This window comes from Meleagris gallopavo, chromosome 15 (genome assembly GCF_905368555.1).
Source record: "Meleagris gallopavo chromosome 15, MGAL_WU_HG_1.1, whole genome shotgun sequence".
Lineage (NCBI taxonomy): Eukaryota > Metazoa > Chordata > Aves > Galliformes > Phasianidae > Meleagris > Meleagris gallopavo.
The window spans coordinates 1,978,912-2,006,782 of record NC_139418.1 but is presented as its reverse complement, the minus strand read 5'-3'; the positions used below and the strand labels follow the sequence as shown (position 1 = coordinate 2,006,782).

Here is a 27,871-nt window from a genome sequence, read left to right as displayed (position 1 = left end):
TCAGTTGGAGCCAGCTTGCAAAACACCCAGGCTTGCTGTGATTTGCTTTTGTGCTTTGTTCTTATCCCAGGTGACTCCATAATATAGAAAGGTTTATGGGAGGGGTGAATGCAGTGGTGGTGTCTGCTGGGGGCATGTAGATGTCAGTAGGAAGGTGCTGAAGGGCTCTGCTTCCAGCCAGGAGTTCAACCCCAGATGAGGAGGTTGGAGTGATCCCTGGCTATGTGTCAATTTGTGCTAAAATCAGTGCAGTGAAACAAAGTAGTCAGCCTCTGGCTTTTAGGAGCTGCTGGCTTTGAATTGTTTTGTGTCTGTGCTGCGTTTGTCTGGGACGGTTATCTTTCTGTGCAGCTCTCCCAAGGGTGCTGTGTTTGGGTTTGTGACTGAAGCAGTGCTGATAATGCTGGGGTCTGGCTGTTGCTGGCGCAGCCCAATTGGTGGGAGGGTTCTTCCATTGCTGAGCCTGCTGGGCACCAGTGTGCCCATGGGAGGAGACAAGTGATTGCATTTGCATTGCTTGGATCTTCATGTTGTTGGTTATCTCCCTCCTGTTCCTTCCTTCACTTACTATTAACTTATTTTTTCACTGGGAGGGTGGTGAGGTGCTGGCACAGGCTGCCCCGGGAGGCTGTGGATGTCCCATCCCTGGGGATGTTCAAGGCCAGGTTGGATGAGGCTATGGATAACCTCATGTAACATCTGACCTAAAGGCTGGCAGGCCTTCCTGATGCAGGGGTTTGGAACTTGGTGATCCTTGAGGTCCCTTCCCACCCAAGTCATATGATTTTATGATAAACCGTCCTTATCTTCTCCCGTGAGATCTCTTTCGCTCTTTGTGCTCTTCTGCGTGGGATGGGGAGGGAGGGAGAGGCCACCTGTGCCTGGCTGTGTCAGGGCCATGCCAGCCCAGCGCTGCCTTCAGCTTTGGGTTTCAGCATTAAGCCCAGTGTCAGAAATGACGGGGGCCGTGGGTTTGGATGTTTTTTAATGCATAACCTTAAAACGGACTGCTCTGAATGCTGGGCCCGGTACAGCACCAGCTGCGTCTGCTGTGCAGCCCCGCAGGAGCCAAGGGCACGGCGCAGCCTGGTGCTCGCGGTGCCTCGGCGGAAGCTGCTGAGCTGCAGCAGGGCTTTGAGCGCGTCTGAAGGCAGCGTGGGCTGAGGCCGGCGCCTGGGAGCCCCACTGGCGCGGCAGCCCCACGCTAAACCAAGCCATTGCCATTCCCACAGGCAGCGCCTTCCCCCAGCGCTGTGTTGGAGCGGAGGGCTCGCAGCCCGGGCGGTGCTCTCTGATGGGAGCCCAGCGCTTGGCTCAGCCCCTCCGCAGCCACCCCCATCACACCTTGGTGCAGACAGCCGTCCCGTCGGCGCCGTCCTGTGTGCCATCGGCTGCTGCGCGGCTCTTCTTTGCCCGCCAGGCGAAGCCGGTGAAGAGCGGGCAGATGGGCACGTGCCGCAGCCAGCGGCTCCTCCTCACCGCGCTCATCCCAAAGGGGAAATCGTAGCTCCTCAGGTCGGCGGAGGCCGTGCTGTCTGCGTGCGCGCCCGCCTTCCACTGCACCAGTCCCCGCTCCTCCCGCGTCCCTGCGGGCAGGCACAGCTGCTGTGCACTGGGATGCGATGCCCACCCCAGCCCCGCGCCTGGCCCGCTGCACCTACCTGGGATGGTGTTGTCCAGGATGAAGGCCAGGGTACCTCCCACAAACATCTCGGTGGTCAGCAGCACCGTCAGGATCTGGTCCAGCTCGGGGACGCCTGCAGGAGGGACAGGCTGAGCGGGGCAGGGATGGGAAGCACTGCGTGTGCTGCATCCCACGTTGGGTACATGGTGTTCAGAGGTGCTGCTGCCCACTCCCTGTGCTGCTTTGAGGTTCGTTGAGCTGCATCTTGGAGCTGCCTTCCCAACTTAAGTCACATTTGCCCTACAAGTGCACTTACCATTGCAGGTTAGCAAGCAGAGCCACGTTAAGGTGCACAGACTGAGAGATCTGCCCTGCTCGCCCTAAGCACTATCGCACCGGGGTGCTGCTGGCAAATAGTGTGAGGGGCTCCTGGTACCTGTGTTAATGGCTTTGGGGTGGGCATCCAGGTAGTTGGGCAGCGTCAGCCCAAAAAACATGGAGAAGCCCAGCACAAAAAGGTTGCGGGAAGAGTTCATGTCAACAAATTGCAGGTTGGAGAGGCCGACAGCTGTGATCATGCCTGCAAGCAGAGGTGTGGCCAAGTGCTGTGGGAGCTGCAGTGCTGTAGGACAGGTCAGTCCTCAGTGCAGCTCCAGTGCCACCCACTGCTCCCTGTGCGGTGCAGTTACCAAACAGCGTGCAGAACATCCCGCCGAGGATGGGGTCGGGCAGTGAGGCGAACAGCGCGGTGAACTTTCCGATGGTGCCCAGGATGAGCATGATCCCAGCGCCATACTGAATCACCCTCCTGCTCCCCACCTGCTCGGGGGGACGCAGGCGGTGCGTGGAGGTGGCTGTGACCCCCTGGGGATGGGGAGCGCGCAGGTCGGGTGGTACCTTGGTGATGCCCAGCACCCCGATGTTGGGGCTGGAGGAGGTGGAGCCGTTACCCGTTCCCATCAACCCCGCGATGATGCAGGAGATGCCTTCTGTGAAAATGCCCCTGGGGGATGAACAGAGGGTGCCGTTCTCTGCGGTGGCTTTGGAGATGTGCCCAAGGTGTGGGGGTGTGCCAGTGGGGAGGAGGTGGCCCTGCACCACCGGGAAGTGGAAGCATGAAGCAGCCATGGGCGCAGAATGGGAGCCAGGTGCAGGCAGTGGGGTACTGCCGGGGTGCAGAGTGATGTCCCCGTCCCCGCAGCACTGCCATACCTGTTGATGGCATGCACTGGGGGTGCAGGCGCTCCTGACAGCCGCGCACAGGAGTAGTAATCCCCGATGGACTCGATGATGCCAGCCAGTGTGGCACTAAACATGCCCAGCACGGCTGCTGAGGTCACTGTAGGCAGCCCCCACTGACCTGAGGGGAGCACCACCGCCGTGGGGATGTGCCACCACCTTGGGGTGTGTGCCCTGGTGATGCCGTGCCCACTCCCTGCCCGTGTCGCCATGGGTCACTCACAGGGGTAGGGGAAACGGAACCAGGGGGCCACCGAGAGGATATTCCCACGCGCGTCCGTCCGGGCCTTGTAGCCATACTCCTCAGGGTGGCTGGGGAACACGTCAGCACGTGTCAGCAGGTAGCAGAGCAGCCACATCACCATGATGGCCAGGATGATCTGCGGGCAGCAAAGGGGACATGTGGGCAGGGGGACACCCCCGGCAGTGCTCCTCAGCGCCTCCCCAGCCCCATCCCTACGGGGAACATCTTGAAGATCTGCACGCGCAGCAGGACGAAGCCGTGTCCCCAGCGGTACCCGGGCAGGCGCACGGTGACGTTCCGCAGGTACTGCGCAAAGAGCACGATGAGAACGATGGACCTGCGGGGAGAAGAGGCTCTGAGGACACCAGGGGTCACCAGGTGCCACCGGTGCCACCTGCAGCGTTGGCACAAGGGCCTGAAAACCATCCGCGTGCTCATCGTGGTGCCGTACAGCGCAGCGATGCCCCAGTGTGAGCCGGCCCGCTCGCCAGCAGCCTGGAAGACGGAGAGGCCGATGAGGGACACGGTGGGGGTGACGGTGAGCGGCCCGATGTAGCTGAGCAGCGCGCCGGGCAGCCCCAGCAGCCCGATGAACACTTCCACCAGGCTGGACACCACGATGGCCCCCTGGATCTGCGGGGTGACACGTGAGCGGATGCGGGGCGGCAGTGGGGCCACATGGGGCAGGGCCGGGCCGTACCTCCCGCATGCGGGGCTGCCAGATGTGGGAGGTGTTGAGCGGCAGCACCCAGTTGCCATAGATCTGCTCTGGGGACGGAGAATGGAGGAGGTGAGCGCCGGGCTGGCGGGCAGCGTGGTGTGCTGCCATCGGTGCGTTCTGGTCCTACCTTCGGGTGGGCACTGCCACTTCTCCAGTGCCAGGATGGCCTTGGCGGGCACCAGGAAGGCCAGCGCGCTCGCCTGGAACAGCGGCAGCCTGCGGGGTGGGAGGGGTGGCTGCAGCCCTTGGGAGGCACGCGGGCCGGGGGCGAGGGGAGCGGCCCTACCTGATGCCCACGGTGGTCTGGATGAGGGTGGTGATGCCGACGCAGGTGAAGATGGTGCCGATGAGGTAGCTGACGGTCAGCTGGTCCTTGCCCACGCACAGGCTCTCGGCCAGCAGGAAGGGCACGGCGATGGTGCCACTGAAGCAGGTCAGGTAGTGCTGGGGGGACAGCGGTGGGGAGGGGCTCAGAGGGGAGCCGTGGGAGGCTCTGGGGATGTGGGGGCCGGGCCGTACCTGGAAGCCCAACAGGATGCAGAGGTACCAGGGGGGCACGTCCTCGATCCGGTACAGCATGTCAAACTGCCGCCGAGCCGGGGGAGGGCCGCGGTCCTCCACGGGGGCCTGGGGAGGGCACGGCTGAAGGGGAAGCGCTGAGCCCGCCGCCAGCCCCGGGGGGCTTAGGGACAGGGACAGGGACAGGGATGGGGACAGTGCTCACCCTGCCTGCCCCGGCGGGACGCTGAGGGCCAGAGGGGGGGAGGGCTGGGCTGGTGTCCTGGCGGCAGGGAGAGGCAATGGGTGGATCGGTGTTGTGCCGGGTGTGCCATGGGAACAGGGCTGAGGCCTCCTGGGGACGTGGGGACACCGCCCGGCCACCCCTGCAGGGCTTCGGGCCCCTGGGTGCTGCCCCAGGGGGCCCAGTGTATGGTGGTGGGGTCCCCGCTGTCCCCGTGGCAACTGTAGCACCCCACAGGTGCTGTGTTTCAACCACTGCATCTCACCACGTCCCTGGTGTGTCCCCTGGACCTCACCCCCTTGAGTTCCCCCCACCCTTTGCCACCCCGAGGTGCTGTGCCCCTCCCCACCTCCCCCCTCCCTAACACCCAATGGGGACGGGTGGAGGGGTCGGGGTCAGAGCCGCGGTCACCTGGGGCTGGGGCAGTTCTCCCGAGCGGGTCCCCATCCTGGGCAGTGCGGGGATGTCACCGCGCGGTGGCTTATATTGTGCCGGGGAGGACTTTACTCTGCGGGTTGTGAAACCAGGGAGTGTGGTGGTGGTGAGGGATGAGCGATTAACTGCTTTAATTAGGGCTGGCACCGCCGCCCGCGCCACTTTGGTCAAACATTAAGGTGGAGGGTTACAGAGTAACAGCAGAATTGGGGCACGGGTGCCACCGGGGATGTCCCCACGAGTGCAAACAGATGCGGAGCTGGGATGGTGACAGCAGCAGCCCGGCGTCCCCAGCATGGTGCCGGCAGTGCCACCTCCCTCGGCGTCCCCTCTGCGTGTGTCCGGTGCTGCAGTACGCGGTTGGCTCCAAAGGTCATCAGGCATTAAGCATTAACCATCCATAGTGACGGCACGTGAAGGCTGCTGGCTACAGCTCGTTCTGCAGAGCCTTGGGGGGGGCCGAGCCCCCTGCCTTGGACCCCCCTAGGTGGGCGCACGGCCCCTTCTCGCCGTGGCACAGCAGCTCCCGCAGATCGGTGGGACCCCGTCGGTGCGCTCTGTACAGCTGCTCCTCGCTGTGCTCACCCACAAGGCTGTGGCACATCTTGGCCAGCCTGCGGGCAGTGGGAAGCGTCAGGACATGCATGTTCCCATGTCCTCCCCCATCCCTGCAGTGCTCACCTGCCCGGCCACGGCCCCCCCATCATTGCCACGCTCATCGCCTCCTGTCCTGGCAGCCCCGGCCCCATCAACCGCCGCTCTCCTCTCAGCTCCTGCACGCCGTAACTGCAGGGGGACGTGAGGTTGGGGTCTGCTCCCACGGACCCACTGCACTCTGCGGAAGGGTCACACCACTCACAGCTCCCAGTCCTGCGAGCAGCTCTGCTCCAGCACCTCCACGTAGTCCGACTCGCTCAGCGCCTTCCTGCCCTGCTTTGCCTCCGCACGGCTCAGCCACCCCTCCAGCTGGGGCAGGAATTGAGGAGAAAGTGACCGTGATGTGGCCGTGTGCCATGACCCCCCTCCCCATGTGCGGTGACCCCTCTCCATGCACCACAACCCCTCTCCATGTGCCATGACACCTCTGCATGTGTCACAGCCCCTTTCCATGCACCATGACCCCGCTCCCAACCCAGTACCCCCCTTATCCATCCCAGCAGCCAGAAGCACTTGGCACAGTGCAGGGCTGCTGGTGGATGTTCCCCCGCACCTGGAAGGCAATGGCTTGGCATGCATCGCAGCGCAGGGCTTCAGGCATGTGAGGCGAGAACCGCTCCTCAGCACTCATCTGGGGCGCAGGGATGCTGTGGGATGAGGATGGGGCCTCAGGGTCCCCACATGTGTTCTCGGCCCCCGTTCTTGCTGCCAGGCTGAAGGCCACGCACAGCACCAGCACTGCCTGCATGCTGCTGCCCTGGCACTGCTGAGCCATGCTGGAAGCAACGGGGGCGGGCGCAGGAGGTATCACCCCCAGGCACCCATGCGCAGCCGATGCACCTGCATCCGGCTGACACTCTCCGCAGCCGTCTGGCCCTCAGTTATGCTTTTTGGTTTAATTCAGAATTCTGGTTTGATTCAATCCTGCCATGCCTATACCCGTCCTCCCCCAGACCCTCCCTGGGAGTAACTCACCTCCTCCTCCTCCTTGTGACCCCCCATTCCCACCGGTGCACCGGCACCGTCTGCAGTGCCTGAGGCTCTGCTCAGAATGTGCCCTGAAAGGAACATTTGTGCCCCTTGTGTCCCCTTTACAGACAACGCGGACACGGATGGGTTTGTAGGGTTAATGTTGGCCCGGCACTTTTATTGCTATTTTCACGAGTCTGTGCTGTGGCTGCGCTGCCTCTGTTCATCGCCCTTGGGATGGGAGCAGCAGGATGGGGGGAGCGGGGCCATGCACATGGTCCCTTTGCTGCTGCAGCCACACTCCTACAACTTCAGGAACCCTCTGGGGCACTTTTCCCCATTCCTTCTAGGAGCCAGTCAGGCCCAGGCAGTGCCCAACACCAGCTCAGCCACAACCATGGGGTCCCTACAGCCAGGGCTCAGGGCGATGTGGGCTGGCACTGCATTTGGGGATCACAGCGGGGGCAGTGGTCCCTTCTCGGTGCTAGCAGGGCTGGCACGGGCTGGGGGCTGGCTGGGGCTGGGGCTGGCACGCATCCCTGTGGGGATGTAATAGGGGCTCTCCAGGTATCCACAATCAGGACCCCCAGCTGCAGGTGGCCCCTCACCCTTAGGATCGGGGCTGAAGGTTCCGGAGAAGCCCCGGGGGTTTTCAGAGGTCGGTGGCTGGCCCTGCGGGTCAGGCTGTGCTGGGGAGGAGACAGTGGGCAGCGGGGGTGCTGACAGCCCTGGGAAGCTGCCATAGGGCATGTAGGGTGTGCCATAGAGCATGGGGTTGAAGGGAGCGTGGTAGAATCCAGCGTGCGAGGCCATAGGCACCGGTGGGATGAGCACCTCCATGTACTGCCCTGTCTCTGGGTCGTAAAGTGTTTTCAGTTGGGGCTGCCGTGGCGCTTCCATGTAGTAGCATTTTCCGCTGCCAGGATCAACGAGCATCTTGCGGTGTGCAGATGGGTGGGGAGCAAAGGGCCGTGTGGGGCTCGGTGTGCTCTTGCTGCTTGGCGAGGATCCCTCGGTCCTCTGGGGAGCGTCTTCCATGTGAGGTTGGGACTGGGCTGGGGGCACAGCAGTAGCCAGAGCATCAGAGGGCTGGGGGGGCTCAGGGAGCGGTTTGCTCCATGGGGCTTCCCCACCGGGATGGGGGGACACACCAGTCCCCAGAGGAGCACTGGCTGGGCTGGGGAATAAGGGAGACCCAAAGGAAGATCTGGCCACGTTAGATATTGATGGGTACCCAAGGGAAGTAGGGTCTGGGTTGTTGACCATGGGGGTCCCAAAAGATGAGCTGGCTGGCATGGGGACAGAGGGGATCATAAAGGGTGTGTTGGATGAGTTGGGGACCAAAGGGGCACCAAAGGTTGAGTTGAGTGGCCTGGAGAATGGAACAGTCCCAAAGGACGTTGTGGCTGGATTGGTGACCAAGGGGGTCCCAGAGGATGAGCTGGCCCGCTTGGGGATAGAGGGAGATGCAAAAGGTGTGCTGGATGGGTTGGGGACCAAGGGAGCCCCGAAGGATGAGCCGGCTGGGTTGGGGACTGAAGGGGTTGCAAAAGGTGTGCTGGATGGATTGGGAACCAAAGAGGTCCCAAAGGTTGAGTTGGGCAGCCTGGGGACTGAAGCGGTCCCAAAGGATGGAGTAGCTGGACTGGGGACCAAAGGGGTCCCAAAGGGTGCACCCAGTGGGTATGGGAACAATGGTGTCCCAAAAGAGGAATTGGCTGCGCTAGGAACCAAAGGGGTCCCAAGGGATGTGCTGGTCAGGCTGGAGACCACAGGGGTCTCAAAAGATGATAGGTTGGGGACCATGGAGGCCCCAAGGGATGCACTGGCTGGACTGGGGACAGAAGGGGTCCCAAAAGGCATACTAGTTGGACGGGGGACCAGTGGGGTCCCAATGGGTGCAGTGGCTGGACTGGGGACTGAAGGGGTCCCGAAGTGCATGGTGGCCATGTTTGGGACCGAGGGGGTCCCAAAAGACACGCTGTTTGGGTGGGGGACCAAAGGGGTCCCAAAGGAGGTGGTGCCTGGGCTGGGGACCAGGGGCACCTTTGGCACTGGGGAAGGTTTGGGGGCTTTCACAGGAATTGTCAAGTAGTTGGAGTTGTCTGCCTGGACAACAGTAAGGTGTGGATCACTGGCTCCTGGCCACTTCGTTACGTGCTCCACGGTCTCCCTCTGTTCCAGTGGCCTGCTGGAGAGTGGCACAGGGGGAACAGAGGGACCTTCACCAGCCTCCCTCGCTTGAAATGGTGCAGTGGGGCCAGTGCTGTCTGTGGGGCCGTGCTTCCCCGCTGAGGCCAGCTGGCTGCCCGGCTGCTCACAGGTGGGTGGCTTCAGTGTGCTTCTCACCGCTGATTTCACATCCTGGACACTCCCTGGGTTGTCCCCGCTGCTGCAATGTTGGTCTGCTCCAGCACTGTCCCCTATGATGACACCGTGACCACGCTCCTCATCCTCCTCTGTGGGGCTCAGTGGTGGCGGTGGGAGGAGAAGGGTCTTCTCCGTCCTCAGCACAGCACTGCTCCGAGACAGGGAGGCCTCCACAGCCACAGGCGGGGACCGAGGCCCAACCAGGACGTGGAGGTGGCTCTCCACGTGCGTTTCCTCCACAGTCCCCCCCAGTGACGGCACATGGATCTCACTGCGCTGGCGACAGGTGGCCGGGCCGGGCTGGGGGCTCTTGCTGGTGGCTGCCTCTCTCCGCACAGACTGCACCTTGCTGATTTGCACGGGTGAGCCCTGCGCTGGGTGGCTCCTGGTGGACGCCGCCGTGCCCTCAGTGCGTGCTGGTGCAGGCTCTCGGACGCCATCCGTCCCCACGTCCCCACCCGCAGGTGGCACGATGCTCGGTGTCGGCTCGCTGCGTCGGACTGAGGTGCAGTGGATGACGAGTGGGGACGGTGGCTTGGGCTCCCCACTGCTTTCCCTGCTGGGGCTGGGAGCCGCGGGTCCGCGAGCAGCGCCGAAGCTGAGGCTGTAGCTGCTCTTGAGCAGCTTACGCACGTCCCGTGGCTGCGGCACCAGCCCCTTGCCTTTGCTGTTCGGCTCAGTGGAGGTACCCACAGAGATCCCAGATCCCGGGGGCTCTCGGGGCGCTGGCGGTGGCTTCTCCTCCCCACGGCTGTGTGGCCCCAACCTCACGTCCCGCGCCTGGGAAGTGAAGATGCTCTGGGGTGGCACGTCGGGAGGCACCAAGCTTTTGGGCTCAAAGGGGACGAGCTGAGGCCTGCTGGGGCGGATGGCTCGTTGCCTCAAGCTGGGCCACGGTTTCTGCGGCTTCTCAAATTTGGGGGTGACGGCCGGCACCTTCCCATCCCCGCTGCGGCCTTCGAACAGGGCTCGCGCTCGCCAGTAGGGAGTCCTCTCTGCGGAGGGCTCGGCAGCAGGCAGGCGCTGGCACTGCACCACCTCCTGGTACCGCATCCTCTCGTTGAGCTCATTGAAGGTCTTCTTCAGCCTGCAGACGTTCTCCCGCGTCGCCTCGCTCAACACCACACCCTTGGCCGGCCGGTGGGCGCCGACAGGCCCCAGCCCCATGTCCACCAGCCTCACGTCCTCGGCCGAGGCGCTGAGGTCGGACTTGGACAGCGAGCTGGACTTGCCCTCCATGCCGTCCCCAAGTAGGTCAGTGCCGGCCGAGGATGGCCCTGAGGAGGTGGAGCTGCCCCGCAGCGCCTTCTGCTGCTCCATCTTGATGAGCTGCTCGTACTGCATCTTCTTGGCCAGCACGTTCTTTACCAGACTGGAAGCCATCCGGGTCTTGCTGGCATCACCATCCAAGGAGGCCGTCTTCACGAACTGCTTGTAGTTGAACTTGAAGTCCTCGCCGCCAGCCCTGCCCTTCCCTGGGGGCTCCTTCCTGGCGGGGGGCAGCGGCTGCGGGGCCGAGCTGTCCCCCCACGGGAAGAACCCCGCCTCCTTCCTCTCCTTCCTCTTCAGCTGGATCTGCCGTTTGGGAACAGTCCTCCTCTTGCCATACCCCTTCTTGGCGTCGCCGCTCTCCAGCTCCACATCCACGCACTCGAACAGGTCCTTGGCCGGCACTCCGGGCAGCTCCGTACCGCGGGGCTCCCCGCACGCCGCCCACCGCCGCCCGCCGCCGCCGTCCTCCGACAGCGAGTTGGAGAGGCTGGACGAGCTGCACATGTCCAGCCGGGCGCCGGGGGGGCCCGACAGGCTGCGGAAGGACCTGGCCGTCAACGCCCGCACCTCGCTGTCGGCCTCGTCCGAGTCGCTGGCCCCGCCGCCCCTCCGGGCCCGCCGCCCCTCGCCCAGCATCGCCGCCGGTGCCGCCGCGCACGGCCGCTCCACGAAGGCGACGACGGGCGGCCGATCTCCGCGGATGGGACCCATCCTGCCCCCGCGGCCCGGCGCCGCGCTATTCTTAGCCGTGACGGACAGCTGGGGCTGCCGGCCGCGCTCCTCCCGCAGACCGGAGCCGGGGCCGTGCGGCGGGGGGCCCTCGGGGGGCACGTAGGGCGGCGGGGGAGTGAGGCGGCCCGCATCGTCCTCTTCCAGGAACTCCAGGCAGTCCTTGAAGGTGTCGGTGGTCTCCGAGCACCCCGCCGAGTGGTAGGAGGAGATGGAGGAGTCGGACACGCTCTTGGGGAGGTCGTCGCGGGGCAGCACGGACAGGCGGCCGTCCTCCTCCCAGGGGGACCCGTGTCGCTCCGTGCCGTCGGGCAGCTCGGCAGGGCGGCCCGCGTCCCTCTTGCCGCGGGGGATCATGGTGGGGACGGGCCCGGCGCTGCTCGACCTTCTGCTCTGCTCGCAGCGGTGCCCGGAGCTTCGATCACATGTGTGACGGCGGGCGCCAGCCCGGGGGGGCGATGCCAAGCGCCGGGAGGTGCAGGAATGCCTCCGCCGCCCCCGGCTCAGGGGTCTGCCATGGGGACGGTGCTGCCGTGACCCCTCGCTGCTGCGCCGTGACCCCGCAGGCCGGGTGCCAGCACGGCCCCACGGGACGCATGGGCGTGTATCATCCCCTGGGGTGACGGGAGCACGCGGAGGCCGTGCCGCTTGCCACCCCCGGCAGCACGGAGGGAGGCTGAGCGCCCGCGCCGCTCCTCCATCCCCATCCCGTCCCCACCCCGGGAACGCGAAGCCCGGCCCCAAGCGATCCTTCCCGTAACATTCCCCAACCCGACAGCGAGCGGCCAGGAGCAAGCGTGAGCTTTGAAACCAAACCGGCACCGAACGCCTCCGGGTCTGTTGGAGCCGAGCGAAGGACGGTGTTAATTAATCGCCTAATGGCCTTGATCAGAGGTGCGGAGGTCTCGGTGCGCCCGGCCCCATCCGGCCACCCCCGCGGGGTCAGGCCCGGCTCTGGGGCTGTTTGCGGGCAGTGGCAGCAGGTGCCGCGCGGCGCTGCCAGCCCCGAGGCAACCCGATGCCCCGCGCTGGGTTCACGCGGGGGCTAAATTTAAACTTGGCACACACGGGGCGGACTGAAAGCAGCCGGTGCTTAACCCCTCCCTGCTTAGACAGGGCTCCACGAGGTCGGCGGCGCAGCCGTGCCCCAAATCGGGCGGTACGGCACGGAGGACGCCGTGCCGGGCATCTCAGCCGGACCCCGGCGCCCGCCCGTTCCTCCGGTCACAGCGCAGGGACGCACCGAGCACAGCAGCACGGCGGCCACGTGCACCCAGCACAGGGCGGGGGGCGCGGCCTGACCGGCCATAGCCCTGCCCTCAGCCAGGCCCCGCCCTCAGCCAGGCCCCGCCCCCCGAGCGGCGCCGCCATCTTCCGCACCCCCGCGGCAAATGGCGGCCGGCCCGTCTCCTAGCAACGGCCCCGCTGTGCAACACGGAGAGCGTGGCCCGTCCTAGGCCTGCTTTTAAAGGCCTGGCTGCGTAAAGGAGGATGAAGGCAAGACAGACGCGACTACACGGATCTCTTTCTTTGCAGTGCTAGTCTCTACAGTGAAACATTCATAACTGTTCAACAGAGTAAAAAGATGCTACATTAAAACCATACCGGAAAACGCAGGACCCTTATAACAGCTGGAGAAGTTTGCCAATAAGAATCAGAATTACACAGCCAGCTTAGAAATACGTCACTGGAAACACAGGATGAAGTAAACATGGCTGTCCCTTCCCCGCAGTTGGGCAGTTAGGAACTGATGCAGTCTGACTTCCATCTGCTTCAGCATCGCTGCTCTCAGCTCGCAGGCTCAGCAGGGCCTCTGCGCCCACACACGGACACGGCCAGGTCCCTGTGAGAGCAACAGCAGCGTGCTCAGATCCTCAGTGAAGCAGCCACTCAAAATGAAGCACTGAAGGTCAGAGTGCGGCGGGACTCGCTGCCTTTCACCCACATCTCCTCACACGGCACAGCAGAGGCAGGGACAGCCAGCAGGACGAGGTCAGTGCACCCAGTACAGAGCAACGCTGTGACCGAGCGAACGGCAGTCCATAGGAAGTACAGCAAGCATAGGACACTTGTCTGCTCTCCTGGAAGTACACACTGTTTGGATGGCAGACAGACTACCGAAGAGACACGTTTCAAACTCATAGCATTTCCCAGAGAATTAATTTACAAAGTGCCACTGGTCCTTGGAACCAAATATAGTGTACAGTATATTAAAGCAAACACAGCTCTACAGCTCGTGTTGGCCCATCTCTGCACAGCACGAAGGAATCGAGTATTCAGACTTTGCAATAGACTCCTTCCCTTTTTATACAGAGGAAAATAAAAACATAATTTAAAACAGCAATAAATAAAAAGGATAGAGGCTCTGGTCAGCCCCCTTTGTGCATTCCAATCAGACTGGAGAGCTTCTCACAGTGCTCGAGTTTCAGTGACTCTGCTTTCTGTTTTAACCGCTCGTCTCTGTACAGCTTGGCCAAATTTGACAAGTCAGACTCTGAAAGATGAAAACAACACACATTAGGGTGAAGCTGTGAGATGGCTTCAAGTAACTGTTTCTCAGTGCTTTGTTATCCTTAGGATTAGTTAAGTTCACCTTATAACATGCACAGCTCCATGGAAATAACTTCCTTTGCAGAGAGGCCCACAACTTTCCATAATTACTTGAGAATTCAAAGAGTAATAACAACCCAAAAACTCTACTAGAGCACCAACTGGGAAATAACAAAAAAAAAAAAAAAGGGTAATTTTTACTGCCTACAAAGAAAGCATGAAGTACAAAACTGTTCACTAAGTGTGCATAAGCTATGTGTGCATAAAATGGTAGGACACCATTTGATCTGCTAACAGTCTTAGTCAATACCAGCATTTACAACTGCATGACATCTCATCCTGTCAGGCACTGATATCCACCCATTTCTCCCCAGCACAGACCCCAGGGTGGGGTTACTCTACACCTGTCAGCAGTATTTCAGTGATGAGCCAAAAGGAAAGAGAACCTTGTGCCTACTTTTCCCACTGCTTTCTTAAGGCTGTCAGCTGCCTGCTGCCAAACAGGAGTTACCAGCCCTACATCCCTGCCCAAAGAACTGAGAAATGCAACTCTTCTGGAGAACCCATTCTGCAGGGGCCCAGAACACCCACCCAGTTTGATACTTTGATGTACAGACAGTTGGTTTTTTCATGCTGCACTTACCAGGATTCAAGCTGTCTGCCAAGAGGTTTGCCCAGAAGGCACTGTAAATTCTTTTAATTCTTCTACTTTTTTTGTTTGTTTTTTTTGTAATTGATGACAGAAGGTGAGCAGCTAGGTAAGGGACTTGTCCGACAGGTCTCCATGCCCTTTCATTAACAATACAATTCTGAATGTACTTTGCAACATGTAACTGAAATAATCCCGCTGCTTCAATTACTTTCCCCCAGCAACTCAGGGAGGCATCTTTTGCTGATTAGCTAAGGAAGTCTTAATACAGTTTTCTCCCTGAAGAGTATTTTAGATGCAGGTTTAGATGCAGCTATGACAATAGCAGTGATTTGTTTCTGAAAAGGTCAGAATTCTCCTAAGCACAGGCTACCTGATGACATTTAATTTTTCAAAGAGCTTTTATACACCCTACAAGTCTCTCATTTTACAAAATCAGTTGGAGCACAAAGAATTTCTCAATAGGGCCTTTCATGCCTTATGTCCTCTGCCCTGTCCTACTGAAATTTAAAGCCATATGACCCTCAATCTATTTATCAAAAAGCTTTACAAACTGAAGGGCACAAACATCGTATTTTAGGTCAGGAATCAACTTCCAGTTTTTGTAACTCAAGTGCCACGGCAGCAGAGCACAAATGTGCTAGCTACAGAGCCTTGAAGGCCCTTCAGCAAAACCAGACTCAGCTTACTGTCTCAAAGTTCAGTTCTGCAGTGAAGACACTTGGTTTATACTTATCCAACTGGGCAAAAATTTTTACTGCCAATGCTTGCACTTCTTGCCAGCATTAATTCTAGTTCCTTGTGTTTTCTCATCTTTTACACAGCTGTTCCTTCAACCTTCCCTGACCAAAGTTCTTCTCTTTAGGGATCTCCTACAATACTTATTTCCAACTACATATCTCCTTTCTGTTTTCAGTTCCCTGCCTGTAATTCTCTCTGATTCTGAGCTCTTTGCAGTCTCAGTTTACAACTGTGCTCCTACACCTGAACAACCACCTGTAAAAACCTATGACTTGCCTTTTGTCCATAACCATATCAAAGATGTTAGGAGACAAAGCTGTCACACTACGCTGCTGTGAAGTGCTTGGCTGAACAACATCCTGCTACATCAGTTGCTTTTCAAGATTCTATGGAGGTAGGTGGACATCAGGTAGTGCTTTTCAAATCATAAAAGCAAGGACTGTAATTTAAGCTGTTCCTGTAACTAATCTGTGTTCTTTTTGCTGCTGCTAAATGTACCTCCAGCAAATAGAACAAATGTACTATTAATAGACATTCAACCGGCAAAAAAAAGAGGCTGACCACAAAGTTAAACACACAAGAAGCAACGGACCAAAGTTACGAAACAGCAGCTGACTGACAACTGTCTCAAGGTCCCCGGATAACTTTTCCCCAGCACTCCATCTTGTATTCAGTTCTATTTATCGACAAACTTGGCTGTACTAAAGTTAGCACAGCCTCAGCTGTGCTCAGTATCTGCTCTCCCTGGCCTAGGTGGCAATCCTTCTGAAAACTTCTTGTATTTTTTCTTTTTTTTTTAATTGGAGTGGTCTCCAGCTACTGCTAAGAGAGGGCATTGTAAACATTTCTGCTGCATGTGGTCAATGTGCACGCAGTAAAAACAAGTGTAAGAGTAAAAAGCTCAAGAGGGGGTTGTTTGGCAGGCATTACTTGGCATTCAACACTGGACCATCTCTGACTACCACCCCCCAGACTTGCAAACCCCACGGCCCATTTTGGGGCACAGCACTCCTCAGCTCAAGGTCTACATGAAAGAGACAACACGGTGAGTTTCAGTTGCACAAGGTTAATTAATATGATTTTTCCTATAGGGAAAAAAACTATTCCTATAGCAAGCCCACACAACAAGCCTATGTTTATGGTTAATAATAGGTACACTGTACATAGAGGCTGCCACTGCTGCCACAGATGTACTAATATCACAAATCAAGTACACCAAAAATCAAAGGAATGTTTGGGGTTTTTTGGGGTTTCCACATTTGGGCTTCTTTTATTTAAACTTCAGAGTCTATACCTGTGTAGATCTCTTCAAAGCAAGACTGGTAATTTTGGTGTGATATGAAAGAACTGCCTCTGGATGAAGAGCGCTGACTTGAAACTGTTCACAGATTTTTTGATAGGAAGGGCAACACTACTGCTACCTCTTGCATTGGATTAAAGAACAGCAGTGACTAACAAGTGATACAGGGTTACAATGCATGCCTCCACATGTGGCACTGATTGACTCAGAATTAACTTGAGAAGAATGATTCTGAATGCTCACATTTTTGTGGTCTCCCTCCCTGCATTCAATTCTTGTTTTTAAAAGACTACAGTGAAAAACACGCTCTCAAATCATCTAAAGATAGAAAATGCAAATCAGTGCACAAAATAAGCACAGAGGCACTGTCTTTTAGAACTGATACCAGCAGCACTACAAAAGTTTCACAGACACCTAAGTAGGTTTTGGGCTCCTCCTGATGAAGTTTTAAGTTTTAAGAAAGAGTTACAGGTCCTTCTCACAGAGCCAGCCAGAGTAAAGCTGATTCTGCCTCAGCGAAGGAAACATTAATATCTTTTCTAGCCCAAACAATCTGTCAGAGCTAACTAAACGTAGCAGTCGTTAGTGTTTAAAACATCTTCACTAAGAGTTAGCCAAGCATACAAGTGGAGTGGAAAAACGTCTCAAATGGCAGAATCCACTTCCCACTTCTCTTTCAGTCACCTAAAATGAACTTTGACAGCCCCTCAACAAAGTCAGTGTAAGAACAGATGAGAGAAATACAGCTGCAAGATTTGAGAAGTTCGCTGCGCTGGAAAATGAAGCTAAAATGGCAGTGCTTTGTGAAGCACAGCCACCGTACAACTACTGATGGGTCATAAGAAAAATAACTTACTTTGCTGCTTCTCCTTCCAGCAGCTGGTCTGAATATAGTCTATGTAATCTTTTTCAACTGTTCTCTCTAGCTCTTGAAGTTCTGCTCCTTGATAATTCTTCTCAAAGTTTTTATCAACATAGTAAGGCACCTGCAAGTTCTCTGTTTCTCTGCTAATAACGTGGCCTATGGACCTGTGAAAACATGATGGAGAAAACAGATTTTTCAGCTGTTCAAACACAAAGAAATGGAGAGATGCATCTCGTGATTAACATTTCTAGAAGAGAATTTTTGCAACTACTTCTGAACAGTTACTTTCTGCAGGATGATAGCTCCCTCAGCCATGCAGTAAGGAAATTACAAGCCTCAGGCCATGAAAGCTTATCACTACAAACTGAATTCACTGAAAAGGAAAACCCACATAGTGAAAATATATAGAACTGGGAGATATCTACAAAAAACTGAATCAGAGCTGATACTGTTCCTTTCCAATTCCAAGTGCTCAGCAGCTCAGTTAAGATAATTCCAGAGCCTGAGAGCCAATTTTATGTGTAAACAGAAGCTCCACACCCTTTCTTCTGTTTGCTGTTAACTTCTGGCAAGCTAGATTCAGAAATCTGTGGGAAACAAAAGTCAAGTATGGAGACTATAGGAAAGGCATGCAGCCCAATATTGTTTAGAGCACAATGTAAATGGATTTACATTTTCCTGGTTTCTGGATCCTTCAGTAGAAATAAGAATTAGCAGAGGGGATTCTAGTTACACTTCCCTTTGGTGTTTTATAATTACCGGTAGCCTTGGAAGTGTGTGGAGCATCCTGTAGGAGGGATAGGCCACAATGGCACAGACAAGAGGCTAGTCTATTCTTTTTGGAGTTTCCTTATTTGAACATAAATATGCAGGCATTTTTTTCAAGTCACTGCCCAGAGAAAGAGGCAGGCGGCAAAAAATGCGGAGGTTACATTCTACCCATGGAATTCAGTTGGCTCCTTCCACTTCCTGGGCTCTTTTTAAACTTTTCTCTCACTAAGCCTTGGAAATGTATGCTTTCCTTACAAAAATTCTTTTAGAGCTGTTTTTTTTTTTTTTAAGATATGATTTAGAGAAACAGCATCTGTAACTGTACACCAGGCTCAAGCCTGGCTATCTCGTATCAACAGGACAAGGGAAGGCAGTGAAGCAAGCCAGGAAAGATTAGCTGCTCAGTGCACAGTGTGTGAACTTTCACGTGGGACAGGCAGATAGCAAGAACACTTTCTGGAAAACAGAACAACAACCAAAAAAATCCAAACCAGAAAAACCAAGCCACCAACCATTTATTCTCTTAGGTCTACATACTGACATCTGGTGGTAAAGAACAATAAAGGATGTCTTTAAGGGCTAATTAAATCTACTCTATGATAGTGGAAAGCATACAGCCCTAAACCTGAGTAGTTTTGTTCCTAAATGGGAGCATGGAGAGCTTGCAGGGTACCCACCTATGGTACTTCAAGCCTTGCCAACTCCCACTGCTATCTTAGTAAGAGCCAGAGAAGTTCACTAAACCAGCCTGGAGAGCTTCCCATCTCCCAGCACTGAATGCCAAGAGGTTTATATGAGTTTTCCTCCTGCCCACCAACTCATATTGCAGCAGGTCTGTCATTCCTTCTGCTTCTAGATTAGTTTAGATTGCCCTCCATAACTTGTGAATACTGCCTCTTTACAGATGTTAAACCACACCATGTCAAAACTTTAATCATTTGAGGCACTTGACAAATTTCCCAGTGGCATTTTGGCTGAAGTTATACTGCAAGACCTGATTTCCTAATTGCTTTACATGGAAACATGAGAGGCAGTCCACAGGGCTTGGCAGGCCAGGGGCTGATTAGTACTGTAGCTAAGCTACACCCACATTCCTTCCACTGTACCACTGTGCAAAAGCATTTCACACCAGCTGGTTAAGCTTTCTGGCTCAGCACCTCTATCTGTTCAGTACACAGAGCAATAAAGCTCACCATAGTTTACTTAGGAGAACTTATCAATAGTATGGTATTTCCTTATCTACAGACTGATACCACTTTCTAGAAAGAGTGGGACAGAACAGTAACTAGCATTTCTTCCATTAAGACCCAATTCTGCCTACCTCCTTTGTCTCAAGCAAAGAACTATTTTCAAGTGACTTACGACTTGTAGAACAGGCTGTAGGGTGGGTTAGTGGCCATCAGCTGAGTTATAACCGATACGATTATTATGATGAAAACGGGCATCAACTGAATAAATGCAGAATATGAGTTCTGAAAAGAACAACAATAATCAGTGGGAAAATATACAGATGGAAAACAATGTGCACGTTCACGGAAGTCAGGCTATCGTAAATCAACAGCGTATTAAAAGCAAACTGAGAAAAGATGAGCATTTCCAAATTTTGACCAGGATGACATTCTAGTTTTAAAATAAGTTCTACTAACAGTCTCTGAAAGCTTTTTAAAGCCTTTTTCTTCCAATTATGTTTTCAAAGCTTTTTTTTTTTCATCTACAGCTTCCTGCTCAAGGCAATAGATGCCCACAACACTGTGCCTGCCTGCCAGTTAAAACTCCAAGCCAAAAGAACATTACAATTCCCATCTGTGCATTTTCCAAAGTTTACCACACATATTCTAAAAACCTCAATCTTTGTCCAAACACTGGATAAAACGTAAAGGGTGAAGAGAACACAAGTAATTTAACTTGGGGCAGGATGCATTAAGCATTTTATTTGTTTGGATTTATGCAGGAGGGCAAAAGAGTGATAAATGCCCAAAGGATCAAAGAATTCTGCTAGCCAGCAACCAAATGCAGACCATCAGTCTGGCTCTTAGTTGACTTTTAAACTTTTAAAATTAGGAACAAAACGTAGAATGTACCTATTTAGGCTCTGCTCCCTGCCCTGGGTTAGAACAAGGACAGCCAACTCAATAGCAGGTGGAATTCATGGATTCATTTGCCCTAGCTTAGCTGTCTGCAAACTGCCTAAGACTATTTCAGAGCCAGTCCAAAGGGGACTCCAAGGAAAAGTTCATCTTCCCTTGAGAGCAATCTTGTTAGACTACTGGACTGCTTGTGGAGGAAGATTTTTCCAAGGTAGGCAGCATGGGTGCATACACAGGTGTATTAGCAATAAGTGACACCTGGTACCATACCTGAAGGTTTCAGCTGGTAGAAATGTATCCCAGACCCATCCTGACCTGGGCTACAACTGTATGCTAATATACTGAAGGATTAAATATGCAGTGAGGACAAGGCAATACTACCTTATCCAGTATCAGTTCACACTTGGACTGATCACTGTTAGATTACTAAGCCCTTCAAGCCTGCAAGAACCAAGGACCAGCAAAATACTTGGTTGCTGAAACTTCAGGGCCTGTGATCCTATCAATAAAATCTATTCTTAAAGCAGTGATTAATAAAAGAGAAACAATCTAGTTCCTTGTGTAATCATCTGTTTGGGTACAGCACTTGAAGAAAAGCATTGAGCATAATTCTGTAATGGTGTCAGAGGTGTATGTCAACCTCTCACCCTGGTGAAATGTTTAAGCCCAGTCACCTGTGGCCTGTTTTCTTCTTCCTCTTGCTCCTGTGTCCATGCTCTTTCATTTCGGTGCCTCCGTGGATAATAGTGTGCATCTCTGGCTACATTTGAGAACATATGGATATTTCCTGTTAAAAGAAGCCCAAAAAGCGTCATAATTTTCATCCAGTTGCTGGTATTTACCTGTAATTCCATTCCTAGTTAATTACCCAGGTTTATACTACGTGGGCTGAATTACACTTGGGAGACCTCAAACTTTAATGTCAAAATAAAGTTATTCCAATAAATGTTCCAGAGAAACGTGAATTTTGCTCCTCATCCATCTTAATTTGCATCAAACTGTAGAAACCACTAGAGAGAGAGTACATATATGAAAAAACTATAGCTATATGAAAAAACACATGTATATTATGTACAACACTATCTAAATAAAATGTAGATGTGTGTGTACACGTAAAATAACTGCAACTCATACTTCTGCCATATTCACTTGACAGACTGCAATCTGTCTTGCATGCCCAGCCTTTAAGAAGGAGAATTAATTTCCTCCACCAGACTCAGGCTGTGAACTGTGGTTTCCTATAATTACTGCATACGTTCTTCCACACTTAGTTTATTTCCTCCTCCATCTAGCTATTAATAATTTCACTTAATTATTTTATAATGTGGAAAGAGATGAATAAGATAGCTTTTTGAGGGGAAAGGTAGGATTCAGATTTCCTTTCCTGCACATTGACTGTAGCTGATTTATTTTTGACAATTCTAAAATGAGAAAAGAATATGATGTAGGCATGCAATGTTTTGATTAGAAGTTTAAACTCTGATTATATCACCACACGATTATCTAAATAGCAACTTAGCTCTCTCACTTTGAAATTCAGAATATTTTTCTAATAAAGAATTGAAACGTATGGCCTTGTGACAACAGAAATGCCAATCTATTTTTGTGCCTTGGGAAAAAGGACACAACATTTTATACATTCAATACAGGGATACCGTCCAGACTTGCAGACATGGGATCAGGAAAGCCAAGGCACAGGCAGAACTGAACTTGGCAAGGGGTGTGAAAAACAATAGGAAGATATTCTACAGGTACATTGGCCAGAAGAGACAGGCCAAAGTGAGTGTATCTCCTTTGGCAAACGTAAAAGGAGAACTGGCTTCAACGGACAAAGGGAAGGCTGAGGGACTGAATGAGTTCTTTGCCTCAGTCTTTACTGGTGGCCAGGACTCCAGTATTTCTCATGTCCCTGAGCCCTGCATCCCTAAACCTCTAGGTGGGGACTGGGGTGGTAAATCCCCCCCACTGTAAGGGCAAAGCAAGTCTGAGACCACGTGATGAGACTGAATGTGTACAAGTCTATGGGGCCGAATGGCGTGCAGCCCAGGGCTCTGAAGGAACAGGCTGAGGTGGTTGCTGAGCAGCTCTCCATCAAGTTTGAAAAGTCGTGGCTGTCAGGTGAGGTCCCAGATGACTGGAGGAAGGGTCACGTCACTGCCATTGACAAGAAAGGGAGCAAGGAGGGAACTACAGGCCGGTGAGTCTCACCTCTGTGCCTGGGAAGATCATGGAACAGATCCTCCTGGATGACATGCCTGATCACATGAGGAATGGGCATGTGATCCGAGACAGCCAGCAAGGCTTCACCAGGGGAAGGTCATGCTTGACCAATCTGGTGGTCTTCTATGATGGAGTGATGGCATCGGTGGACAAGGGAGAGGCGACCGATGTCATTTACCTGGACTTGAGCAAGGCCTTTGACATGGTCCCCCACCACATCCTTATCTCCAAATTGGAAGGATGCAGATTTGATGGGTGGACCACTCGATGGATAAGAAACTGGTTGGAAGGCCGCAGACAGAGGGTGGTCATCAATGGCTCTGTGTCCAGGTGGAGGCCGGTAACAAGCAGCGTCCCGCAGGGCTCCATCTTGGGACTGGTGCTCTTTAACATCTTTATCAATGACATCGATGGCGGAATCAAGTGCACCCTCAGCAAGTTTGCTGATGACACCAAGCTGAGTGGTGTGGCTGACACGGTGGAAGGAAGGGATGCCATTCAGGGGGACTTCGAGAGACTACAAAGGTGGGCCTGGGTGAGGCCAAAGTGCATGGCAAAGTGCAGAGTTTTGCACTTGGGTCAGAGGAATCCCAGGCATCCATACAGACTGGAAGGAGCAGTCCTTGAGAGCAGCCCCGTGGAGAAGGACCTGGAGGTCCTGATGGATGAAAAGCTGAACATGAGCCAGCAGTTTCCTCTTGCAGCTCAGAAAGCAAATGGTATCCTAGGCTCCATCAGAAGTGGGGCAGCCAGCAGGGACAGGGAGGTGATTGTCCCTCTCATTCTGCTCTTGTGAGGCCCCATCTGCAGTACTGTGTCCAGGTCTGGAGCCCCCAGTACAAGAAAGACAGAGAGCTGTTAGATATGATCCAGGAGAGCCACGAAGATGACCAGGGGGCTGGAGCACCTCCCCTACAAAGACAGGCTGAGGGAGCCGGGCTTGTTCAGTCTTTAGAAAAGAAGGCTGCGGGGTGACCTCAGTGCAGCCTTTCAATACCCAAAGGGAGCCTACAGACGGAGGGGAATCAACTCTTTGAAAGGAAGATTTAGATTGGATGTCAGTGGGAAGTTCTTTAGTATGAGAGTAGTGAGATGCTGGAACAGCTGCCCAGAGAGGCTGTGGATGCCCCGTCCCTGTAGGTGTTCAAGGCCAGATTGGATGGGGGCCTGGGCAGCCTGGTCTAGTATTAAATGTGGAAGTTGGTGGCCCTGCGTGCGGCAGGGGGGTTGGAGATTCATGATTCTGGAGGTCCCTTCCAACCCAGGCCATTCTGTGATTATGTGATACTTTTATGCTGTCCTTTATCTGAATTTCTAAAAGAATTCCGCAAGAAAGCTGGGGGAATTGACCTTTGCTGCTGTGTCAAAACTTGCGTTTCCCAGCTCGTTCACAACACTGCACAGCACTAACAAAGTGCAGGAGCCAGCCAAACAAGGCTGGTTTGAAGAAGAGCACAATCCTTAAAAAATAAAGTTCCTATCATTTGATGCTACTCAGACAGTATTTGATCAAGCTGTGAAAGAAGAGAAGTTGAGTGGTTTTTGCAGGGTGCCCAGAAAAAACATTTCCAAATCCAAAGTTGCTCACGGAATTTCTGCCAGTTTTCTTCCTTCCATGCATGTTTGTCTTTTGTGAGAAGGAAGTGCAACTTCTAGCCCATAGCCATTACAATTACAAGTCTATGCCCCAAGTAGAGCCCTTCTTTAGACTTGCAAGTTGATGAGCCATAAATCTGCCCAGAAGCTGTATGAATGAATTTTATCTAACACCAACACTTCTTATTCACATTTCTGGTGGTAGCAAGGTACCACAGGAAAACAAAACCAGCACGGAACTGCACCTTAGCACAAACTTCAGCACACACAGGAAAATCCTACTTAACATTACAATGGCGTGAAAGGCCTTCTCTTTATGTTAGCTATTCTAGGTAAGTAGAAACTTTGCCTGTTTGGAAAACTGCTGAATTGAAAAGTGAGATTTTAATTACAAAATGTTATTTATGAAAACACACATGTATTTAGGCCCAACCATGTTTTTGGCAAGCAACCTTTTGTTCATTACTGACAGCTATGAAATAATATTTATTTTCTTATTCTTTGCCACTCGGATAAAAATTCCTCTGTACTTGTTCAGGTCAACCTACCTATTATGTATGGGTCATACCAGCACCCAAATCCCTACTGCAGCTCCTGAGTTTTCTATCCTGAAGTCCAAGCAATCCCACTGCACACAGCCATACAACATCCACATTCCATAGTGGTGAATGTCTCACCAGTGGCCAAAGCAAAGTCATATGCAGGTGCTCACAAAGTTGGGGGAGTTACGCTACACTGAGTCTGACACACCTTGCACACTTACTGATTCAATACTGAAAGCAGTCTGAGATTCCCGTAGCTGCAAGATGCTGCCACACAGCACAGCAATGAGGAGCTTAAGTCATTACTCATACCCCCTGCTTTAGACTATAGTAATTGGCATGTTACTTTCTAGCTTGCCTTGGAAGTGAAAAACAACATACAAGTGCACTACAGCAATTTGTCAATGAATGCTGATAGTGGTAAGACGACATCTAGGCTCACCACACCTTTCAGATCTATTTTTAATCTCAGCCTGTGTTCCACTGGTCTGCTATGGCTTCCCATTTCGACTATAAACACAGTGCAGGAGCACATCTCAAGGACAAAACCAACAGCAGATGCCTCATGCCCCTTGCATTCACATCTTATTTTGCTTCCCAAATCATAGCTGACATCAGGCAGTGGAGAGAAAATAAAAGAATAACAAAGAGAAGGGTCTTCAGCTACAGATGGTAATGAAATTTTGCTCACACAACAGCCAACCTAAATCCTTGCCAAATTAAAACATCCTTACTCCTAATTTGTGCTGCCAGCAATCCTCAAGAGGCTGGGAGGTTAGGAACGTGTCACAGCAGTAACAGCCAATCCCTGATACGCTGCCCTCCTGGACAGCAAAGCTGGGCTTTGAGCTTTTTTAGGGACTGGAGCTACCAACACCTTAAACTGTGCATTTAAGGAGCATTTACAGGCAGAAGAAGATAGGAAGGGAAAAAAAAAAAAAAAAAATCAAAAATGTTTTTTTGCTCTTTTCCAAGTATAATTTAACTGCTAGATCAATATCAAGTGGAGCTGAATCTGCTTTATGGCCTAGTGTCAGTTCACGATGCTTGAAGAACAGCGTAGACAGATACCAACCTGTTGGAAAGTGCCCACCAAAAAACACGTTGAATATTTCTTCTGGTGTAATGTCTGCTTCAAATTCTGTGTAGTAATTATAGTGCCTGGCTTGGCCAGTGCTGACATGCTCGTGGTCACTTCCATATTCATCGTATCGTAATCGTTTCTCAGGGTTGCTCAGAACTGCAAAAGCATTGCCTATTGCTGGAGAATGAAGTAAAAGAAGTGTTACAATGCAGTACTTCTGGATGTAAGCAGATGAGCAAAATGCTCAAGTCATAGAAAACGTGTGCTTGGCCAAAGACTGATTTACTTTTGAAAGAACTGCCTTTGTATAAGAAGCATTAGAACACCACAATTACCTGCTATGAAACTTATCTCCTACCAGGAAGAAGACACAAATTTGAAATATATGGGAAGAGGTGAGATATTTGGAAAACTTAAAGGCAAGAGTCCTCATCTATCAAAAGGCTGAGGGAGAATGTAGCTTTTTAACTAAATACTGACATAGAAGTGCACCTCTACACACAAAGTTCATAACTGCAGAGAGTAATTGGCACGCAGACCCACATTCCAAGCTTTTCTGCCAGCAGAGATCTTTACGAAGCAGTACCTGTGCATCTATTCACAGTGCACGCCAAACCACCTGGAAGGAGCAGCCTGTCTGCTTCATCTTCTTCCTTCCTCTTTGTCAGAAAGCAGCTGTGAACAGTTCATATGGAAACACAACCCCAACACAATAAATAAGGAAATATCCTTCCAAAACCCCTCGTTTTGACAGGCGGCAGGTGAAACCTTTGCTTTTTTAGGGCTGACTCACAACGCTTCACATACAGCTGCAACACAGCAAGGGTGCAGAGAATGCAGGAGTTTAAACGGCAGCACAGAACGGCTGGGGCTGGGAAAGCCCTCCACGATCACCCTTAGCTGCCCAACACAGCGCTGAGGTCGCAGCCCCCACCTTTGAAAGCCTCCGTGGCTCCGGGAGCGCGGTTCTTATCGGGGTGGAACTTGAGGGCCAGCCGGCGGTAGGCCTTCTTCAGCTCCTCCTCGGTGGCATCCCGCTCCACGCCAAGGATCTCGTAGTAGTTCCGACAGCTCTTTATCCTGGAAGCGCACACGGGAGCGGCGTCACCGCCGGGCACGGAGCATCCCCTCGGCCCCGAGCATCCCCTCGGCCCCAGGCCCAGCATCTCTCCGCCCCGCCCCCCCCCGCCCAAGCCCAGCGGCTCCCGCCCCCCGGCCCGTCTCACCGCCGCACGCCGTCCAGCTGCTCCGCCGTGTAGGTCATGGCGGGCCCGGGGCAGCCCGACCCTCCAACCGCTCACCGCCCGCCGCCCCGGCCCGCCCGCGCCGCCATCTTGTGCGCGGAGGCGGTTTCCGGGGAATGCTGGAAACGGCGGCGCCGGGCGGCCCGGACTACAACTCCCAGCGGGCAACGCGGCGGCAGGGGCGCCGTGACGTCATATGGGAGCTCGGTGACCTCATAGGGTTTCCCCTGCTCAGGGAACACCTCCAGGGACCGTGACTCCACACCTCCCTGCGCTGCTTGAGCCACCGCCTCACCACTGCTTCTGAGAAGAAACGTTTCCCAGCCTGACCCAACCTGGTGCAGCTTGAAGCCAGCTCCTCTCTTGTACCGCTGTTTGCTGGGATGAGCTCCCCCCTCTCCCCCCCCCCCCACTGCTTCCTGTCAGGAGTTGTACAGGGCAATAACAGCCTGCCCTGTGCCTCCTCCAGACTGACCAGCCCCCGTTCCCTCAGCTGCTCCCATAAGACTTGTGCTTCAGACCCCTCGCAGTTCCATGCTCTTCTCTGGACAGGTTCCAGGTCCTCAGGGTCTTTCTTGCAGTGAGGAACTCAAACCTGAACGCAGCCTCACCAGAGCTGAGTACAGAGGGATGATCACACCCTGCTCCTGCTGGCTGCACTATTTCTGACATAAGTCAGGTTGCCTTTGGCCTCCTTGGCCACCTGGGCACACTGCTGGCTCATGTTCAGCCACATGTCCACCAACACCCCCAGATCCTTTTCCCCCACACAGCTTCCAGCTACTCTGCCCCAAGCCTGTAGAACTGCATGGGGCTGCTGTGGCCAAAGTACAGGATGCAGCACTTGGCCTTGTCAAAGCTCATCCCATTGGCCTCAGCCCAGCTCTCCAGCCTGTCCAGGTCCCTCTGTAGAGCCTTTCTACCCCCAGGCAGATCAACACTTCCCCACAACATGTTGTCATCTACAAACTTTCTGAGGGTGCACTCAATGCCTCCATCCAGATGATCAGTAAAGATTTTAAACAGGACAGGCTCCAGTATTGACCTCCAGGCAACACCACTTGTGAACAGCTGCCACCTGGGTGTAACTCCATCCACTGCCACTCTCTGGGCCCAGCCATCCAGCCAGGTGTTTACCCAGGGAAAAGTGCACCTGTCCAAGCCATGGGCTGCAGCTTCTGTGGGAGAATGCTGTGGGAGGCAGAGTCACAAGGTTTGCT

At 53.8% G+C, this 27,871-nt stretch overlaps 4 protein-coding genes across 5 annotated transcripts; all 4 read right to left on the bottom strand.

Annotated features, from left to right (window-relative positions):
* Positions 1-968: 968 nt before the first annotated feature.
* SLC23A1 (solute carrier family 23 member 1) lies at positions 969-5,085 on the bottom strand. 2 transcript variants are annotated; one of them, XM_085236893.1, is made up of 15 exons: positions 4,982-5,085; positions 4,553-4,609; positions 4,348-4,470; positions 4,115-4,272; positions 3,956-4,044; positions 3,808-3,875; positions 3,559-3,740; positions 3,324-3,444; positions 3,087-3,243; positions 2,837-2,984; positions 2,522-2,627; positions 2,314-2,443; positions 2,061-2,204; positions 1,662-1,757; positions 969-1,586 (listed from the first exon to the last, which is right to left on the bottom strand). In XM_085236893.1, exons 1-15 carry the CDS (start codon positions 5,015-5,017, stop codon positions 1,339-1,341), a joined length of 1,863 nt encoding a protein of 620 aa, XP_085093019.1. In that variant the 5' UTR covers positions 5,018-5,085; the 3' UTR covers positions 969-1,338. The 2 variants fall into 2 exon arrangements, with proteins under 2 accessions (XP_085093019.1, XP_010717159.1); XM_010718857.2 differs by having other exon boundaries at positions 4,348-4,455; positions 4,982-5,084.
* A 34-nt stretch (positions 5,086-5,119) lies between these two features.
* Positions 5,120-6,471, bottom strand: MZB1 (marginal zone B and B1 cell specific protein). Its single transcript, XM_010718856.4, has 4 exons — positions 6,216-6,471; positions 5,865-5,971; positions 5,687-5,791; positions 5,120-5,619 (listed from the first exon to the last, which is right to left on the bottom strand). Exons 1-4 carry the CDS (start codon positions 6,435-6,437, stop codon positions 5,433-5,435), a joined length of 621 nt encoding a protein of 206 aa, XP_010717158.1. The 5' UTR covers positions 6,438-6,471; the 3' UTR covers positions 5,120-5,432.
* Positions 6,472-6,775: 304 nt separating this feature from the next.
* PROB1 (proline rich basic protein 1) lies at positions 6,776-12,411 on the bottom strand. The gene has a single exon (XM_010718855.4). It carries the CDS (start codon positions 11,357-11,359, stop codon positions 7,085-7,087), a length of 4,275 nt encoding a protein of 1,424 aa, XP_010717157.3. The 5' UTR covers positions 11,360-12,411; the 3' UTR covers positions 6,776-7,084.
* A 104-nt stretch (positions 12,412-12,515) lies between these two features.
* DNAJC18 (DnaJ heat shock protein family (Hsp40) member C18) lies at positions 12,516-26,791 on the bottom strand. Its single transcript, XM_085236894.1, has 7 exons — positions 26,634-26,791; positions 26,342-26,487; positions 25,399-25,584; positions 20,640-20,752; positions 19,241-19,350; positions 17,099-17,271; positions 12,516-13,496 (listed from the first exon to the last, which is right to left on the bottom strand). The coding sequence occupies exons 1-7, from the start codon at positions 26,669-26,671 to the stop codon at positions 13,372-13,374; spliced, it is 891 nt and encodes a 296-aa protein (XP_085093020.1). The 5' UTR covers positions 26,672-26,791; the 3' UTR covers positions 12,516-13,371.
* Positions 26,792-27,871: the final 1,080 nt, after the last annotated feature.